Source organism: Mercenaria mercenaria, chromosome 6 (assembly GCF_021730395.1).
Source record: "Mercenaria mercenaria strain notata chromosome 6, MADL_Memer_1, whole genome shotgun sequence".
Lineage (NCBI taxonomy): Eukaryota > Metazoa > Mollusca > Bivalvia > Venerida > Veneridae > Mercenaria > Mercenaria mercenaria.
This window is the reverse complement of record NC_069366.1, coordinates 43,158,258-43,177,516: the sequence shown is the minus strand read 5'-3', so window position 1 is coordinate 43,177,516 and position 19,259 is coordinate 43,158,258. Positions and strand designations below refer to the sequence as shown.

The 19,259-nt window shown below is 35.6% G+C and overlaps 1 protein-coding gene across 2 annotated transcripts in view; it reads left to right on the top strand.

Moving 5' to 3' along the window:
• Nucleotides 1-16,681, top strand: part of LOC123549155 (uncharacterized) — a 97,075-nt gene extending 80,394 nt beyond the window's left edge. Inside the window, exons 31-36 of one of the 2 annotated variants that reach the window (XM_053545669.1) lie at nucleotides 222-391; nucleotides 603-713; nucleotides 2,024-2,434; nucleotides 6,111-6,233; nucleotides 9,489-9,560; nucleotides 9,863-16,681. In XM_053545669.1, coding sequence (XP_053401644.1) covers nucleotides 222-391; nucleotides 603-713; nucleotides 2,024-2,434; nucleotides 6,111-6,233; nucleotides 9,489-9,560; nucleotides 9,863-10,347 — 1,372 coding nt within the window. In that variant the 3' untranslated portion in view covers nucleotides 10,348-16,681. Of the gene's footprint in view, nucleotides 1-221; nucleotides 392-602; nucleotides 714-2,020; nucleotides 2,435-6,110; nucleotides 6,234-9,488; nucleotides 9,561-9,862 lie in introns of both variants that reach the window. The other variant, XM_053545668.1, reaches the window with a different exon arrangement.
• Nucleotides 16,682-19,259: the final 2,578 nt, after the last annotated feature.

Here is a 19,259-nt window from a genome sequence, read left to right as displayed (position 1 = left end):
ACTTGTTAAATGTATAAATTAAGCCAACAATGAATGACATATTTATGCTCAGGTTTTTGCCCTTACAATGATTCCTTTAATCAGCTGGTTGAACTCATACTTAAACCACCATCAAGTTGTAACTGAATCTTGTATTATCACTTAAGAGGAGTTGTTGAAGCTAAAGAAAGTTATATGATGGAAGAAGTTTTCAGGACTTAGTCTAGGTATGTATATTTTAGGTCTTTCTTGTCTGAGCTGTCTGATATAATATCTGGAGTATCAGAGGAGCCAGTAGAAGGCCTCCTTCAGAGATATGATGCTGATGACATTGATATTCTTGAGGAAGATAAATGGAATGTGGAAGCTCCTGTTTTACCAGAAGAAGACAAGCTGGAAGAAAAGGAAGCAGGTAAGTGTATCTTACTTTACATGGAAGTTCTTTTTCCAACCAGTATCAGTCTGTAAAACAACACACATTTTATAACGATTAAATTAGACAATTGATTCATTTAGTAAAGAAAACAATTACCAAAAGAAGTTATGCATTGTGAAAATAACCAGGTTTGATTGTAGTTTAAGAGGAATAATACAGATTATTTATACGTGTTGTTTACATGAAGAAAACCTAACTGACGCAGAAAGTACACCAGAGAAGGCAGGTCAAGAGGAAGGACCATTTGAAATAAGGGCTTGGCCTCCAGTAGCTAATCCCAGCAGGGTCCAGTCTAGAGGTTAGTTAAATTAATGCTTTTTAGCTCATCTGAGTACAAAGTGCTTAGGGGTGAGCTATTGTGATCATTCACCATCTGGTGTCCGTCTGTTCACACTTCTCTTCAAACAACACCGCTACTGAATCCATGTGGTGGAAGTTGATGAAACATGGCCTGGATGTTTCTTGTGTGGTCTTCCTCCAATTATTTTCAACCGTTTTGCTTGATTGCACATTGGACCACCAGAGCTAAAAATAGAAAAATCTTAAAATTACATCTAAACCACTAGTTTGGTTTTGAAAAAAATTCACACAAATTGTGTATGTAACATTCTACCAAGATTGTTTGAATAATTCCGACTCATTAAAAACCATGGCCATCAAGGGGGCATGGTTACTTTTCTAATTGAGGAAACTTTAAAAAATCTTCTTGTATGAAACTGCTTGCCTGATTTTAAAATAATTTCACACAAATGATCCTTGTGTTACCCTCTACAAAAGTTGTTCAAATTATTCCGATTCCTCAAAAAAGATAGCCGCCAGGGGGTGTGGTCATTTTTCCATATATATATATTTTGGAAACTTTGGAAAATTTTCTTGTATGAAACTGTGGCCCCAATTTTGAAATAATTTTATACAAATGTTTCTTGGGTGACCCTTTACAAACACTTCCCCAACACACACAATACCTGTCTGTATTTATTTAGTATTCTTGTCAGAAAACGCCGGCACTATTTTCAAAATAATAACTCTGACATTTTCCTCACATAACCATCTATCAAAGCTGTTCAGGCAAACAACAAAACTCAGGTGAGCAATCTAGGACCGCCATTGCTCTCTTGTTTATATCAGAATCTGAAAACAATGTTTATAAATTGTTAATTATTGAGAATGTTAACAGTTTAAAATTAACTTCAGTTCATTGTAACAACCAGAAAATTAAAGAAGGGGCTGAAAACTCTTAGTCTCAGAATTACTTCCTATTTGAACCCTTTTTAATATTCAAGCTATATAGGAAGAATTTTGTGTGAAAAGATATGGAGCAGTCCTGGTTACTATGGAAATGGGAATACTACATTATTTTTTTTGCAAAAAAATGGCCATTTCTGAATCAAATTTGGCAAAATGTGACATTTTTTTCACTCATTGTGGTCTTTGTGTCAATAGTAGAGCAACATTTACATATCAGTTGCAGGCTATTACTAAGTAATACAATATTATAGTTGAGCTATAGTATTTATCAAGCACTATAATGTATATACAAAAATGCTAAAGTACATGTAAATGTGGTTATTACATTACGGCAAAATACAGAATTTTACATTTCAGCAGCATCTGAGATGACGGCATCCAATATATGGCCTCCACCTCAAGGGAAGGAATATATGAAGTCAGTTAAGGATCTTCCGGCTAACATCAGAATGGTAACCCCAGAACATGATTCTGATGGCAAAATGGTGAAACTTGGAGCTGGAGATAATGTAGATAGTACTGATGTTATTGCAGCTACTGTACCTGTACCAGGACAAATAGACCTCGGCCAAAACTTTGGAATGTTCTCGGTCCAGGTTGGATCTGGAGACAATGCTGTACAAAGTGGACAAATTGGACCAGTGTCTGCAGGTGGACTGTGCAAGGACGGTAGTGGACAAGCCAATAGATCTGGTGAAATCCGAAACTTTGAAGCACAGTCAAATCAAGCTGCGACTCACCCAACATCAGAAATAGGCCATGACACTAACGGTAAGAATGTTAGCTAGTTCTTTTTTTTCATCTTTGTCTCGTAAAGTGATACAAGCCTGTTATTTTCATACTAACATTTTAAATCTCTCCCTATATATATAGTTGAATTCTAAGGGATCGAGGGTTTACTTTGAGATAAACAAAATTTGACTTAAAATGATATTTTATCACATTTTTTCAGGATTGGACTTAAAAATGTCTTCGAGAATTGAGATAAACAAGTTTGAGATTTATACAATCACTCAAGCAAGACTAGGATATACAACAACACTGTGTTAATTTTTGATAACTTAGTTTTCTTTTATATTATCTTAGTTACTTGTATGTAGTAAAATTCATTGTGGAAGATTAAAAAAGGTTATATTACAGGGTTATCCGTAATATCCCCACTGAGGGAGACATTGTTTTTAGCTCACCTGAGCAATGCTCAGGTGAGTTTTTCTGATCGCTCGATGTCCGGCGTCTGTCGTCCGTCGTCTGTCGTCTGTCGTCCGTCATCTGTCGTCTGTCAACATTTAGCTTGTGTATGCGATAGAGGCTGTATTTTTCAATTAATCTTCATGAATATTGGTCAGAATGATAACCTTGATGAAATCTAGGCCGAGTTCAAAAATGGGTCATCTCGGGTCAAAAACTAGGTCACTAGGTCAAATCAAAGAAAAACCTTGTGTATGCGATAGAGGCTGTATTTTTCATTTAATCTTCATGAATATTGGTCAGAATGATAACTTTGATGAAATCTAGGCCGAGTTCGAAAATGGGTCATCTCGGGTCAAAAACTAGGTCACTAGGTCAAATCAAAGAAAAACCTTGTGTATGCGATAGAGGCGGTATTTTTCAATTAATCTTCATGAATATTGGTCAGAATGATAACCTTGATGAAATCTAAACCGAGTTCGAAAATGGGTCATCTCGGGTCAAAAACTAGGTCACTAGGTCAAATCAAAGAAAAACCTTGTGTATGCGATAGAGGCTGTATTTTTCAATTCTTCTTCATGAATATTGGTCAGAATGATAACCTTGATGAAATCTAGGCCGAGTTCGAAAATGGGTCATCTCGGTTCAAAAACTAGGTCACTAGGTCAAATCAAAGAAAAACCTTGTGTATGCGATAGAGGCTGTATTTTTCAATTGATCTTCATTAATTTTAGTCAGAATGATTGACTTGATGAAATCTAGGCCGAGTTCGAAAATGGGTCATCTCGGGTCAAAAACTAGGTCACTAGGTCAAATCAAAGAAAAACCTTGTGTATGCGATAGAGGCGGTATTTATCAATTGATCTTCATGAATTTTGGTCAGAATGATAACCTTGATGAAATCTAGGCCGAGTTCGAAAATGGGTCATCTGGGGTCAAAAACTAGGTCACTAGGTCATATCACGTAAAAACCTTGTGTATGCGATAGAGGCTGTATTTTTCAATTGATCTTCATGAATTTTGGTCGGAATGATTACCTTGATGAAATTTAGACCAAGTTCGAAAATGGGTCATCTGGGGTCAAAAACTAGGTCACTAGGTCAAATCAAAGAAAAACCTTGTGTATGCAATAGAGGCTGTATTTTTCAACTGATCTTCATGAAATTTAGCCAGAATGATTACCTTGATAAAATCTAGGCCGAGTTCGAAAATGGGTCATCTGGGGTCAAAAACTAGGTCACTAGGTCAAATCGAAGAAAAACATTGTGTATGCAATAGAGGATGTATTTTTCAATTGATCTTCATGAAATTTGGTCAGAGTGATTGCCTTGATGAAATCTAGGTCGATTTAGAATATGGGTTATCTGAGGTCAAAAACTAGGTCACTAGGTCAAATTAAAGAACAATCTTGTGTATGCGATAGAGACTGTTTTTTTTTCAATTGATTTTTATGAAATTTGGTCAGGTTGATTGCCTTAATGAAATCTAGGTCGAGTTTGAATATGGGTCATCTGAGGTCAAAAACTAGGTCACTTGGTCAAATCAAAGAAAAAACTTCTGTATGTGATAGAGGCTGTATTTTTCAGTTGATCTTCATGAATTTTGGTCAGAATGATTGCCTTGATAAAATCTAGGTCGAGTTTGAACATGGGTTATCTAGGGTCAAAAACTAGGTCATATCTAAGAAAATGCTTGTTTTATCGCAAGAGACCAATTTTTTGGTCCAATCTTAATGAAAATTGGTCAGAATATTTGTTTCCATGAAATCACTAGGTCAAACATGTTTTACACTGTGCCGCTAAACTTGGTTTGCGGGCCATTTTAGTGCCCCACAGGTGACCAGAGGGCCAGTCTACAACAAGAGGCCATGGCCTCTTGTTTTTTGCTGTAAATGAATCATAGGGCCTCAGAGGAGGTAAAAAATTTGTTTTCAAGAAATGACCAATTACACAATGTGTCTAAAACTAAGGGGGTGGACCCTTAAGGGGCCATTTTGGTTGTTCAGCAGATTATTGTTGAAACTTCATAGGATGATTGGACATGCAGAGAAGATGACCCCTATTGATTTTGGGGTCACTCTGTTAAAGGTCAAGGTCACAGGGGCCTGAACATGGAAAACCATTTCTGGTCAGTAACTTGAGAACCATTTGACCCAGAATGTTGACACTTCGTAGGATGATTGGACATGCAGAGTAGATGACCCCTGTTGATTTTGGGGTCACTCTGTGAAAGATCAAGGTGGCAGCAGACAGAAAATGGAAATCCATTTCCGGTCAGTAACTTGAGAACCATTTGACCTAGAACCTTCAAACTTCATAGGGTGATAGGACTTACAGAGTAGATGACCCCTTTTGTTTTTAGGGTCACTCCATCAAAGGTGTCTGAACATAGAAAACTCTTTCCGATCAATAATTTGAGAACCACTAGGTCCAGAATGTTGAAACTTAGTGGAATGATAGGACATGCCAAGTAGATGATCCCTATTGCAGCCAACCATCAGTGTCTCTTTGACTTTCGCTTCTGTCCCCTATTGACGTTTTGCCTAAATGACTATGCATTGGGGGAGACATGCGCTTTTCTACAAAAGCATCTTCAAGTTGTGTTTGGCTCCTTTTAGGGACAGCAAGAGCTAAAAGATAGAAAATAGCTTTAAACAATTTCTCATTAACCAGTTGATTGATCTTCACCAAATTCGGTCTGCATCATCCTCATATGAACATTCCTCAAGCTTATTCAAATGTTTGCGCCAAGAATACAAACAAATCTTTTCACAACTTCTCATGAAGTCATTAAACAAAGTTCTTGCATTAATGATACATTGTGTCATGACATTTATGAAAGGTCAAAAGGTCAATGTCAGGAGAGCATCTTAATGCAATAATGGCCCTTTTGTATCTATTATGATATTTGAAACTTTACAAAAACTGTAAACTTGAAGTGTGAAGCTAAGTACAAAAGAAGCACGTCTGTACCAGCATTTCCTGAGTTATTTCATGTATATTCAATAAAAAAAACATACGTTGAAAATGTTGAATTTCTGCAATATTGGAAGGTGTGCATAATAATCCTGTCATGCTATATATAATATTTATAGACAACATACATGTATGAAATGGTTATCAGCCTATTTATATACACCAAGTAAAGCATGAGCATCCGTTGCCTAATATACCTAGAGTCTTTCTATGCCATGAAAATAGGAAAGGCAACTTGGGTTTTAATCTAACAGATATGCCTATATTTCTGTGTAACTTTGCAGGCCAAGACACCAAAACAGATCTTTCAAATGCTAAAAATCAAACAAGAGAAAGTGCAGTTTCTGGTACAGAGGATCAACATAGTTTAGTTAATGGTCTGGAAGAGCGGCCACACATCAGTTCAAGTAAGAGCATGTCATTTAGTATTACATTTTGAAAAAGATGCAAACATATGTTTCTTATGCATGACTTAATTTTGTACTGTCCTGAGCAGAAAGTTTAGTTATGGAAAATGTGGCTATCTGACCAGGGGCTGTGAATACGATCATTCATCTGACTACATTTTGCTAAATGGTTATAAGAAAGGCTATACATTCTTTAAATTTTGCTGCTAGTAAGTATAGTGTATGAGATTAAGGTATGGACATAAGCAGTATAAACGTTCCGTTATCAATTCTAACCTTTGCTTACATTTTGTCAAGAATTTTTCTGATGAGCTGGTTTGACATTATTTATTCTCCGTTCTTGTGTTAACACATCTGACTTAGAGTCTCTAACAACACTGAAAAGAAGTAAACTTTAATTAGAAAGTTTTATTGTAAAAACCCTGCATTTACTTGAAACTTTCTTATTACTGGTCCAGTGCCTAAATCCGGACACTTTTGTTGGGTTTTTGACAGTAACTTTGCATTATGAAACCACACGTGCATAAAATTTTAACTGTATAATTTTAGGTTCTTTATAAACCTCTTTGCAAAACAATAATTTCGTATATTGCCGATTTCATCATAAAAATGTCATCCGAATTGGGACAGTAAAAGCTGTCAAAATTGACCTTCAGAGTGCTTAAATATTCGGACACTATTTGGGTATAAAATGCAACGAATATGTGCACCCAAAAATAACAATAAACATGACCTCGTTTGAAGTAAAGCAGTCAAATACAGTCCTGTAAATATATACAAAAATCTCCGTCCGAATAAAATTTTATTATCTGTTCATCACGTGATCATATGGACTAGTTTCTAACTTACAATAGATCTAATATAATAAAATTTATCTGAGCAAAAACTAATGTTTAAAATTATTCTTTCTTACATGTAGATTCTGCGGCTGTCCGTTATACATTTTGACACAACTACGGAGATCATTATGATGACACTGCGCCGATTTTATCTAATAAACTGCTTCCCTTGGCTGCAAAATGTTGGCATTTTTTCTCTATTGTATTAATTGGTATGTGACAGAAATTGGTTAAATCTTTTAAATAAATACTGAGGGTAGTACAGAATTCTAAAACATGTTTTTTACATCTGTTTCGATCAGCAAACAAAAAGAGTCGTCTGCAATAGGCAGAATATTTTTCTTATTTAATCTGTACCTCGTCGCACTTCAAATAACTGGCGTGCGCTGTATGACGTCATCCCCCAGCACACACAATGTTAACTTTTTGCGGTGCGGATATTTGAAAGCAGTTTTCTCTGGAAAAGCTTACATTCGTACACTGTTGTTTACAGCTGGTCATCAAAGTTTACGTTTGCGTCAATCCTGTTCATTTCAGTAAAAAATCATGATCGTAAAGCATTTTTAAATGGTGTCCGAATAATTAAGCACTGTCCGGATTTAGGCACTGAACCAGTATAACATAAAAGGCTTTATTGACTCCAGGTACAAATTTATTAGCCCACCATCATCAGATGGTGGGCTATTCAAATCACTCTGCGTCCGTGGTCCGTCGTCCGTCCGTCAGTCCGTGCGTGCCTGCATAATGATGGTTAAGTGACTGCATAACGGTACTTTCTCTTTGATGTCATTCATTCCGTTCTGTTTATGTGACTATTTTTCTTTTTATGTGACTGTTAGAACAATAGAGAGAACAATGGGGGAGTCACATAAAGACCGTTTCGTTAGAACGTCCGTCCTTCCGTCCGTTAACTATTTCTCGTTATCGCATCTCCTCAGAAACTACCAGGGGGATTTTGACCAAACTTTGTCAGAATGATGTATTCGTACCCTAGTTGTGTCCCGTTGAAAATCAGACTGGTTCAACAATTTTTTAGTAAGTTATGGCCCTTTGTTTATTTCTATAATTTACATAGATTTATATAGGGAAAAACTTTGAAAATCTTCTTGTCCAAAACCACAGAGCCTAGGGTTTTGATATTTTGTATGAAGCATCATCTAGTGGTCCTCTACCAAGATGATTCAAATATTTCCCTGGGGTCTAATATGGCCCCGCCCTGGCGGTCACATGGTTTATATAGACTTATATAGGGAAAAACTTTGAAAAACCTCTTGTCCAAAACCACAGGGCCTAGGGCTTTGATATTTTGTATGTGACATCATCTAGTGGTCTTCTACTAAGATTGTTCAAATTATCCCCCTAGGGTCAAATATGGCCCCGCCCTGGGGATCACATGGTTCATATAGACTTATATAGGAAATTTTTTTTAAAAACTTCTTGTCAATAACCTACAACATTCAAAGTTGGACCACATGTATGGTTTTGAGTGGCAAGATGAACCTTGACATGAGTTGACCTTGATTTTGACCTAGTGACCTACTTTCACATTACTGTAGCTACAACCTTCAAATTTGGACCACATGCATAGTTTTGTGCACTGAAAAGAACTTTGACCTTGAAATTGATCTAGTGACCTACTTTCACATTTTTGAAGGTACAGGCTTCAAATTTGGACCACATGCATAGTTTCTTGTTACGAAATGAACTTTGACCTTGATTTTGACCTAGTGACCTACTTTCACATTTCTCAAGCTACAGCCTTCAAATTTGGACCACATGGTTTTATGTACCGAAACAAACTTTGACCTTTACATTGACCTAGTGACCTACTTTCACATTTTTGAAGGTACAGGCTTCAAATTTTGACCACATGCATAGTTCTGTATTCTGTAATAAAATTTTACCTTGATTTTGACCTAGTGACCTACTTTCACATTTCTCAAGCTACAGCCTTTAAATTTGGACCACTTGCATAGTTTTGTGTACCGAAATAAACTTTGACCTTAAGATTGACCTAGTGACCTACTTTTAAATTCTCAAACTAGAGCCTTCAAACTTGATGCACATGCATAGTTTTGTGTACAAAGAACTTTGTCCTTGAAATTGATCTAGTGACCTACTTTCACATTTCTCAAGCTACAGCTTTCGAATTTGGACCACATGCACAGTGTTGTGTACAGAAATTAAATTTGACCATGAGCTAGTCAATAAGTCTTGAAATTTGGAACACTCAAAAATGGCACATTGGTGGGCGCCAAGATCACTCTGTGATCTCTTGTTTGCTGTACAATTGTTTTTTCATGTAGGAAAATGGTAATCCCAGGTACTACATAATGTATATATTTGTTTGAAATACCTTACAGCTTTATACACAGCTTCTCATCATATCACATTTTACCCTAAACTATCACTGCAGATTCACCTGGGCTCTGTGAGGCAAAGAAATACCAGGAAAAGCAGAACCTTGGCAGAGGACAACACATAACAGGTTTGTTCATTTAAAATTCATCATAGATACCGGTATGCTTCATTTATTTTATGCTTGATACAAATGTTCTACACTCCTATAATTTGTGAGTGTTTTTAATGTAAATATGTGCCAGTATTTCACTTATTTTGTAAGATCATTTATTAGTTATATCATTCTTCAGTCTGTGTCATATCAACAATGTTTTTTGCACATTATTCCTTGTTTACTTTGAAAATAAAATAAATCTGATGTTGACATCTTTCCATTATAAGATACCATGTTAAGTATTAAGATCATTTAAAGATGAGAAATGTTTACAGGTGATCCTTTCTGGAGTAACATGGCAACAGAGTACACTTATGATGACCTTGGGTCTGGGAAAGACATTTGTGTCATTGATAGCATGACCTTGAAAGAAGGAATTGGTGAAAATGATGTAGGACATTGGGGTGAAGCCCTTGTAGCCCAGTATCTGCAAAAACAGAAAGAACTCGGAAACATACAGGATTACTCATGGAAAAATTGTGAGGAAGAGACAGGATTTCCATTTGATTTTGAGATTCAACTTAAAGGTGATGATGGTGAGCACAGAAATTACATAGAGGTGAAGAGCACAGTGTCCGAGAGTAAAGAAGTATTTGAAATATCAGTGCAGCAGGTCAGATTTGCAAACCAAATGAAGAGCAGTTTTCATATTTACCGTGTTTTTAATGCAGGGAATCCAGAGCGCGTGAAGTTGATACGTATCAGTAACCTTGATATGAGACTTTCAACAAAGCAAGTCAAGCTATGTATGCTAATATAAAAAGCAAAATATCATCTTATACTACAGGGTTGTTTCTACTAAAAACACAATTTTGGGATGATTAATGTTATCATTTCTGATACACAGTTTCTACAAATTGTATTGGTTTTATCTAAAACCAGACTTAATGTAGTTATGACTGTTATTACATTGCACATTTTAGTTTAGCTATACTATATCCATACCACTGTGTTAGCATTGGTTAAAATTTTGATGAACTTTCCCTTTATCTCTGTTATTGCTTTATGGATTTGCTTTTAACATACAATATTTGTTCCTAATCATCACAATATCATATAACTCAAGTGCCATAACTGCCGCACCAATTATTCATGAATTATGGCCCCTTTATACTTACAATGAAAGGTTGAAATTTGACGCATTTTCATTTTATTTCTATCATTTCCAGATGGATTTGATTCAGACTTAAGTGACACAAGGTCCATAACACTGGCTCAAATATTTCATGAATTATGACCCCATTTATACTTAAAATTTCTGGTTCAAAATTATATACTTTCGCTCTATTTCAGTTATTAATAAATGGACTTGATTCAGTTTTAAACTAATTGTCCAGTGTCATCACCCACATCATGTCACAAGGTCCATGACTCTGGCAGAAATATTTCTTGAATTATATACCTTCTTTATACTTAGAATTTCAGGCTGATGTTTTGATACACTTGTATAGATGTGTGCGACTTATTTTTGATGAGAGGTGTGTGTATGTAGGGGGGGCACTCATACTCCTCACATAAATTTCTTCACTTAACACATGTTTTGTTTCCTCTGACAAAGCATTATGCATCGAGGTGGTGGAGCGCGCAGTCTCTTGATAGCTCTTTTTTACAAGAGGAAACAGACGTTTGCTTCCTGGACAAATCAGTTTTGCAGAGGACAGTTGCATGTGGTTGATTTGCCAGATGTGGTTTTAGTTTTATGAAATCCAGGAAAGTGATGGCAGTTTTAGAGCTGAAAAAATGTCAGTGAAAGCCACTAAATCTATTGATTGTATTCTGCTAATTAATCCCATAGTTTGAAATTGTTTTAATTATTTGAAGTAAAGCAAATACAGTGTTGGCTGTTTTAAGATGAAAACACAGCCAACATTCATATTATGTAAAAGACTGGCTTGTTTTAAATCTTATGTCTTTGAATGTATAGCTATTGAATCATTATTTACTCATTTTGTTTGTACTTTGATTTTTGTTTTAAGATTTTTTTTTTCATTTTTACTTGTTTTATGGTTTTAAGAAATTGTTTTAAAGACAATGTTGTTTATGATACGATAGTAAAATATCTCATCATATCTTTTAATATCTGTTTAAGTTGTAGATATTAATTGTTTTCATTTTTCATTTGTATGTCTGTTATCATACAACTCGGCGTTCATTTTCCATTATTAAGTTCTCTGACCCGTAATTATTTTAAAAGACCAATGTATCTTCACTTAAAGCTGAAGTTTCAATTCAGTACTTTGATTGTTATAACAACTGAACAATAACCACTAGGCCACTATGTTTCTTCAACTTTTGTGCTTTTAGTTTAACTATGGTTCCACATATGGGCAGGTATATTGATTTGTCTTGTCTGTCTGTCTGTCTGTCTGTCTATCATAAATGTTTCTTATTGTCCATTTAAAGGCATTGACCTCCAAATACTACAACAGAGTGAAATCAAAGCCTTGAAATGTCTGATAGTTGCGGGTTTTTGATAGATTTATTTTTGTTTAAATGCCAGTCTATGAATATACATGAATGAGAAACAAATACAAATTTAATGTGCCTCATATCTAAGATGAACTCTGCCTGACCCAGCTTGTGATGTAACCATGGGCTGGAATACCTTATCATGGATAGATCTTATATAATCTAAATGGTCAGTGTGAGTGGATACAGGTTGAATAAGAACTGCTTGTTCATTGATAATTCATCCGCATTGTTCATGAATGGGACTATTTTGTGTAGCACATGAACATCCTTTGGATATGATTCGGAATCAAATAAAGATGCTATGATTGTCAGAAATACACTTTAAACCCGCAACCAAAAAGAAAATATTAAGATACTGGGAAATTATTGCTACATTTCTTAATAAGGCTTTGAAACTTGATTGTATGTTATGGAAACTCATAAGAATTTTTTATTGCTGAAGCTACCCTGGTTGGATTCTGACTCTGACATAAATTTTGTCTTGATTTAGCATTTTATTAAATAGTTAACAAGAAAACTTGTGTTCTAATGTTCATATAAATACGAATAAACTTCAATTTTACAGAAAGATCATATTTAGTTAAATCTCAAGTTTAGTTCCATTATGTTTTTTTGGATATAGATTGTCTGGATTGCTATAATATTACTTGGTACAAGGTTCCCTATAAAAAAACGATGTTTCATATGTTTGACCTTAAGTCCTCGGCCAAGTTCGATAACTAGCTAAATCGGTCCAGGCACTTCGGAATTATGGCCCTTGAATTATCGAAAATTGGCCTTTTTACTCTTGTCTGCGCTCTAAGTTGAATAGTTCTGATCCGGTCTTCACCAAACTTGAACCAAATGTTTTTGACCGTAACTCCTCGGCCAAGTTTATTAACTAGCCAAATCGCCCGAGGCACTTCGGAATTATGGCCCTTGAATTACCCAAAATCGGCCTTTTTACTCTTCAAAGGTATAATTGTAGTGAGTAAACAGTATATAAAGACTGACTTACTATTTAGATGATTAGGCAGTTGTGGGAGACATGCACTTTTCTCAAAAGCAGCTCTAGTTTTCCCACCAAACTGAAATGTTAATAAAAATGTTTTGATATTATAAGTAATTAGCAGTTGTATATATGCAAATTTAGATACTGTTAAATATATAGCACAACTGAAAGCGCTTGCAGTGAAGAATTAAAATGTGAAAAAACTCAAAAGTCTACTGCTGTTATTCCTTGGAAATTGAACTTTTATATAGCACAATATTGTATAAACACCATGATATTAGTTTATGTTGCAGTTAAAACTGCCAGTAGGAGACTTTGTGTATTGCTTGACAATACTTTATTCACTTGTTAAATGACTTTGGTGGTTTAAGGGCTTTGCTATACAACATGTCTTATATTATGTTTACACCCTTGCATCTTTCCCAGTTCTGCTACAGTATTCATATTTACACAGATTGTCTCTACAGTAGTGTTCCTATACAGTTTTGTTCAAATGCAATTATGAACCGAATCCAGATTCTAGGTTCAGAGTTATTTGCCCTGAATTTGTCAAACTATGCCATATTTCACTATGTTTTTAGCCTACCATCATCAGATGGTTGGCTATTCAAATCACTCTGCATCCATTGCCCGTCCGTCCGTTAACAATTTCTCATTATCGCATCTCCTCAGAAACTACTAGGGGGATTTTGACCAAACTTTGTCAGAATGATGTATTGGTACCCTAGTTGTGTCCCCCTGAAAATCAGACTGGTTCAACAATTTTTGAGTGAGTTATGGCTCTTTGTTTATTTTTTTAATTTACATAGATTTATATAGGGAAAAACTTTGAAACACTTCTTGTCCAAAACCACAGGGCCTAGGTCTTTGATATTTTGTATGTGACATCATCTAGTGGTCCTCTATTAGGTTGTTCAAATTATTCCCCTATGGTCAAATATGACCCCGCCCTGAGGGTCACATGGTTTACATAGACTTATATAGGGTAAAACTTTGAAAATCTTCTTGTCTAAACCACAAAGCCTAGAGCTTTGATATTTGTAATGTAGCATCATCTAGTGGTTCTCTACCAAGTTTGTTCAAATTATCCCTCTAGGGTCAAATATGGCCCCGCCCCGGGGGTCACCTGGTTCATATAGACTTATATAGGAAAAAAACTTTTAAAATCTTCTTGTCCATAACCTACAACATTCAAATTTGGACCACATGTATAGTGTAGAGTGGCAAGAGGAACCTTAACATGAGTTAACATTGATCTTGACCTAGTGACCTACTTTCACATTTCTGTAGCTACAGCCTTCAAATTTGGACCACATGCATAGGTTTGTGTACCGAAGCAAACTTTGACATTGACCTAATGACCTTTCACATTTTTGAAGGTACAGGCTTCAAATTTGGACCACATGAATAGTTTTGTGTTCCAAAATGAAATTTGACCTTGATTTTGACCTAGTGACCTACTTCGACATTTCTCAAGCTACAGCCTTCAAATTTTGACCACATGCATAGTTTTGTGTACCAGAATGAACTTTGACCTTGAGATTGACCTAGTGACCTACTTTCACATTTCTGAAGCTACATGCTTCAAATTTGGACCACTTGGATAGTTTTGTGTTCTGAATTGAAATTTGACCTTGATTTTTACCTAGTACCTACTTTCACATATTTCTCAAGCTACAGCCTTCAAATTTGAAGCACATGCATAGTCTTGTATACCAAAATGAACTTTGACCTTGAAATTGATCTAGCGACCTACTTTCACATTTCTCAAGCTACAGCTTTCAAATTTGGACCACATGCATGGACCACATGCACAGTTTTGTGTACTGAAAAGAACTTTGACCTTGATTTTGACCTTGAGCTAGTCTTGAAATTTGGAACATGCAAAAATGGCTCAATGGTGGGCGCCAAGATCACTCTGTGATCTCTTGTTACTCCAATACATTCATTTTCTCCAGCTAATTTTCTCACTATCCTAATTATATTTACACATGTGTATAACTATATAATCTCATAATTTTTTTTATAGTATACTACAGTACTGGAATAATTAGGTTCAGATTTAATTGCTTTTGATATATCAAAAAAGACAAATTTCACTGTCTTTACACTAAAGCACCTTCATTTCTTCATCAATATTAACAGTGTGCATAAGCACCTTCATTTTTCACTTATACTAATAATGTGTAATTAGCACCTTAGTTTTAGTTCACCTGAGCACAATGTGATGGGGGTGAGCTATTTTGATCACTCGCCGTCCGACTTCTGTCCATCTATCCACACCTTTCTTAAAAAAGACATCTCCTATGAAACCGTGTGACAGTAGTTGATGAAACTGAGCCTGGAAGTTCCTTGGATGGTTTACTTCCAAAATTGTTTATAACATTCAGCTTGATTGCACATTGAGGCTGCCAGAGCTGAAAAAAAGAAAAATCTTCAAACAACGTCTCCTATAGCTAGTGCGATTTTGAAATAATTTCACACAAATGGTCCTGATGTAACCCTCTGTCAAGATTTTCAAATTGTTCTAGTTCATCAAAAACATTGCCACCAGTGGGCGTGGCCACATTTCCCAATATGTATATAATGGAAACTTCAAAAATATTCTTGTCAGAAACAGTGGGCCCACTTTTAAAATAATTTTACACAAATGTCTCTTGGGTGACCATTTACGAAGATTGTACAAATTATTCTTTTTTGTCAAAAAAAACATGGCCGCCAGGGGGTGTGGTCACTTTTCCCTATGAGTATGTAGAACTATGTAGTGGAAGCTGTTTGATACTGTCTCCTAGTAAACGGAGTCATCATTCCCCCAGTGTCTTACCACTCACCAACACATACCTGCACATGCACATACACGCACACAATTACCTGCCTGTATTTATTTAGTAGAAACTTTTCTTGTCGAAAAACACTTGCACTATTTCAAAATAATTTTAGAGACATTTTCCCTACATAACCATCTACCATAACTGTTCAAACAAACAGCGTAACTCAGGTGAGCGATCTAGGGTCATCACCAGTACTAACAGTGTGTATCAGAACCTTCATTTTTCCATACCTCATGTTTTTATTTCGATGTAAATGAGATGTGAAACCAAAATTTGTAGTCCTGTTTGGTGCCATATAACCTATACTGTGTTGGTGCGCCATAAAACCCAAATAAATAAATAAGAACCTTCATTTCTTCACCAATATGTGCATTATATTTCCACAAAACTTGCTCAGGGTGTATTATTGGCCGAATAGGACAGATGTAAAGGGATGCTTTATTTTCTCACATGTCATTGTCAAGACACATTGTTTCTTGACTAGTGTATTATTTATTGTTGTCTTTTTCTCCGCACATAATAGATATTTCACTCTTCCATTTGAATGAAGTGGTTTGAGGAGACATTGACTGGAGTTATTTTTTTGAATAATGGTAATCATTGGCAGTCAAGTATAATGTGAAATCTGAACATTAATATCATTATACATTTTTTGTTAATCATCCAGTCCTTGTTAAATATTTTTGTAAAAATGTCGGTAACTTTTGATTTTTATAAATTGATTTTTAGCATACTGTTTTTGTTATTTACTTTATTCACTCTTTTTACATTCAATTTGGTAATTAAATATTCTAATTATATGAGTGTTGTTTATTGTGCAATGCTCAATGAGTATACTGTTCACTGGGGGTATTATTAATCGAGGCATATTCAGTGAACACTACTGGAAGCGTATTGCTATATTAACCCAGTAAAACTGAACATTACTGTGAGCAGTGAGTGCTGTTCGTTTGTAATATTCTTTGAGCATCAGTCACACTCCAGGTACACTGTGAAATATTCTATTGCTGCTACTTACATATTACATTGAGTCTATGATTACCTGGCGAAAATGCTTTTAACAACACACATCAGTATTGAAAAGGAGTACATGGACCAAAACTATAAATATTCCATATGATGAAGTGTTAATCTTCATACATGGTTACGATTTTTTCGGCAGTATGAACTGGCACTGTATCGTACATAGTTTCTAGATCACCTTTGCACAAAGTGCTCAAGATGAGCTGTTTTGATACCTCTGTATCACGAAGTTGTCCATTATAGTTAACAATTCTACTGTTAACACTCAAAGAGATTACAATGTTTTGCCCATCATGAAACTTGATCAGAATGTTTCCTTCAATAAAGTCTCGGACGAGTTTGAAACTCTGTCATTTATGATCAAACACTAGGTCACACCATTTTCCACTTGACCATCGTAAGACTTTGTCAGAATGTTTGTCTTCGTAAAGTCTAGAAAAAAATCAAAATTAAGTTACAGGAGGTCAAAAACTAAGTTACCAAGTAAAAGTATTATGTACAATCTATAGAGTAGAGGCCATATTTCTACTTGTAGGGTAGTTTACATGGTTACGATTTTTTCGGCAGTATGAACTGGCACTGTATCGTACATAGTTTCTAGATCACCTTTGCACAAAGTGCTCAAGATGAGCTGTTTTGATACCTCTGTATCACGAAGTTGTCCATTATAGTTAACAATTCTACTGTTAACACTCAAAGAGATTACAATGTTTTGCCCATCATGAAACTTGATCAGAATGTTTCCTTCAATAAAGTCTCGGACGAGTTTGAAACTCTGTCATTTATGATCAAACACTAGGTCACACCATTTTCCACTTGACCATCGTAAGACTTTGTCAGAATGTTTGTCTTCGTAAAGTCTAGAAAAAAATCAAAATTAAGTTACAGGAGGTCAAAAACTAAGTTACCAAGTAAAAGTATTATGTACAATCTATAGAGTAGAGGCCATATTTCTACTTGTAGGGTAGTTAATGTAGTTGACTAAATCACTTGCCCTCAGTCACCGATTAGGGTTCGAGCCTCACCTGTGGCGTTGAATTCTTCATGTGAGGAAGCCATCCAGATGGCTTACGAAGGGTCGATGGTTATTCCTAGGTACCAGCTCGTGGTAAATAATGCACGGGCTGTACCTTGAGTCTTCCTCCACCATCAAATGCTGGACCTACTATAGTTTCGGTGTGAGATTAAACCCAGCAAAATATTTTTTATGTACTTGATCATCATGTATATTTATCAGAATGTTTATGGTTTTGAGATGAAGCAAAATTAGGCCAGCAGTTTCCTGAAAAGAAGATAAAATTTTAAGTTGTTTTTTTTAATCTGAAAGGAATATTCACCAAAGGAATATTCCGGTGAAGTTTTGTTGAAACTGGCTTGGTGGTTTAGGAGACGTTTTTTTTTATAATATTGTAGACGATGGACATTCAACGATCCTGAAAGTTCACCATGGGCATGTGGTTCTGGGACGATCTGTGTATGAAAAGAATTGGAACCACTGCCTTACCCTTGCATGATCGTAAAAGGCGACTAATAGGGTATTAACACTTGCTTTTGCTGTAACTCTGTGATTCCAGCAGGTATGCAAATTTTTGTTTGGCGTCATATAACCTATACTGTTGGTGCGCCGTAAAAGCCAAATAAATAAATAAAATTCCCCATGGGCACTGTGTACTTAGGTGAGCTTAAAGGTCATGCATTTCTTATACTCCTAGTTGGTAATCGTAAAAGACATTGTTTCATGATTGTTAACATTATTACGATGATCAGGCGCAAAGGGCCGTCCTTGATATTACAACACCAATGTTGTTTATACGGAAATAAAGTTTAAGTTTTCTTCTATCATGTAAAATGTAAAGTGAAAATAAATATATAAAATTATCGCCTTCTTGAAATTAGATAATCTAGGTTGAAATTTTGCATACACATTATGCTTTTTCCGAAGTCAGTGCAGATATTGACTTCAAACTGTACAAAAATGAGGTGGATAAAACATGGTGAAAGGTGCATGTCACATAACTCTGAATATCATTTTGGTAAAGTATATGTATACTTTCTCCAAAAAAATGAGATATTTGGTTGTACTGTTACACACATTTAGAGTATAATACATCAAATTCCATAACTCTTACATGAATTCGGACAATGGAACCTATTATTTTACTGACAAACTTTCAAGTAGTGTGCTGTCCTGAAACAATTGTCGTCTTCAGCCTCGTGAACTTATTCTGATTCACGGTCGGTACTATTGAAGAGCTTCTGATGGTTGTTCATTTTTATGCCCCCGGCTCTACTGATGCGGGAGGCATATAGTGATTGTCCTGTTCGTTCGTCCGTTCGTCCATACGAGGTTAACCA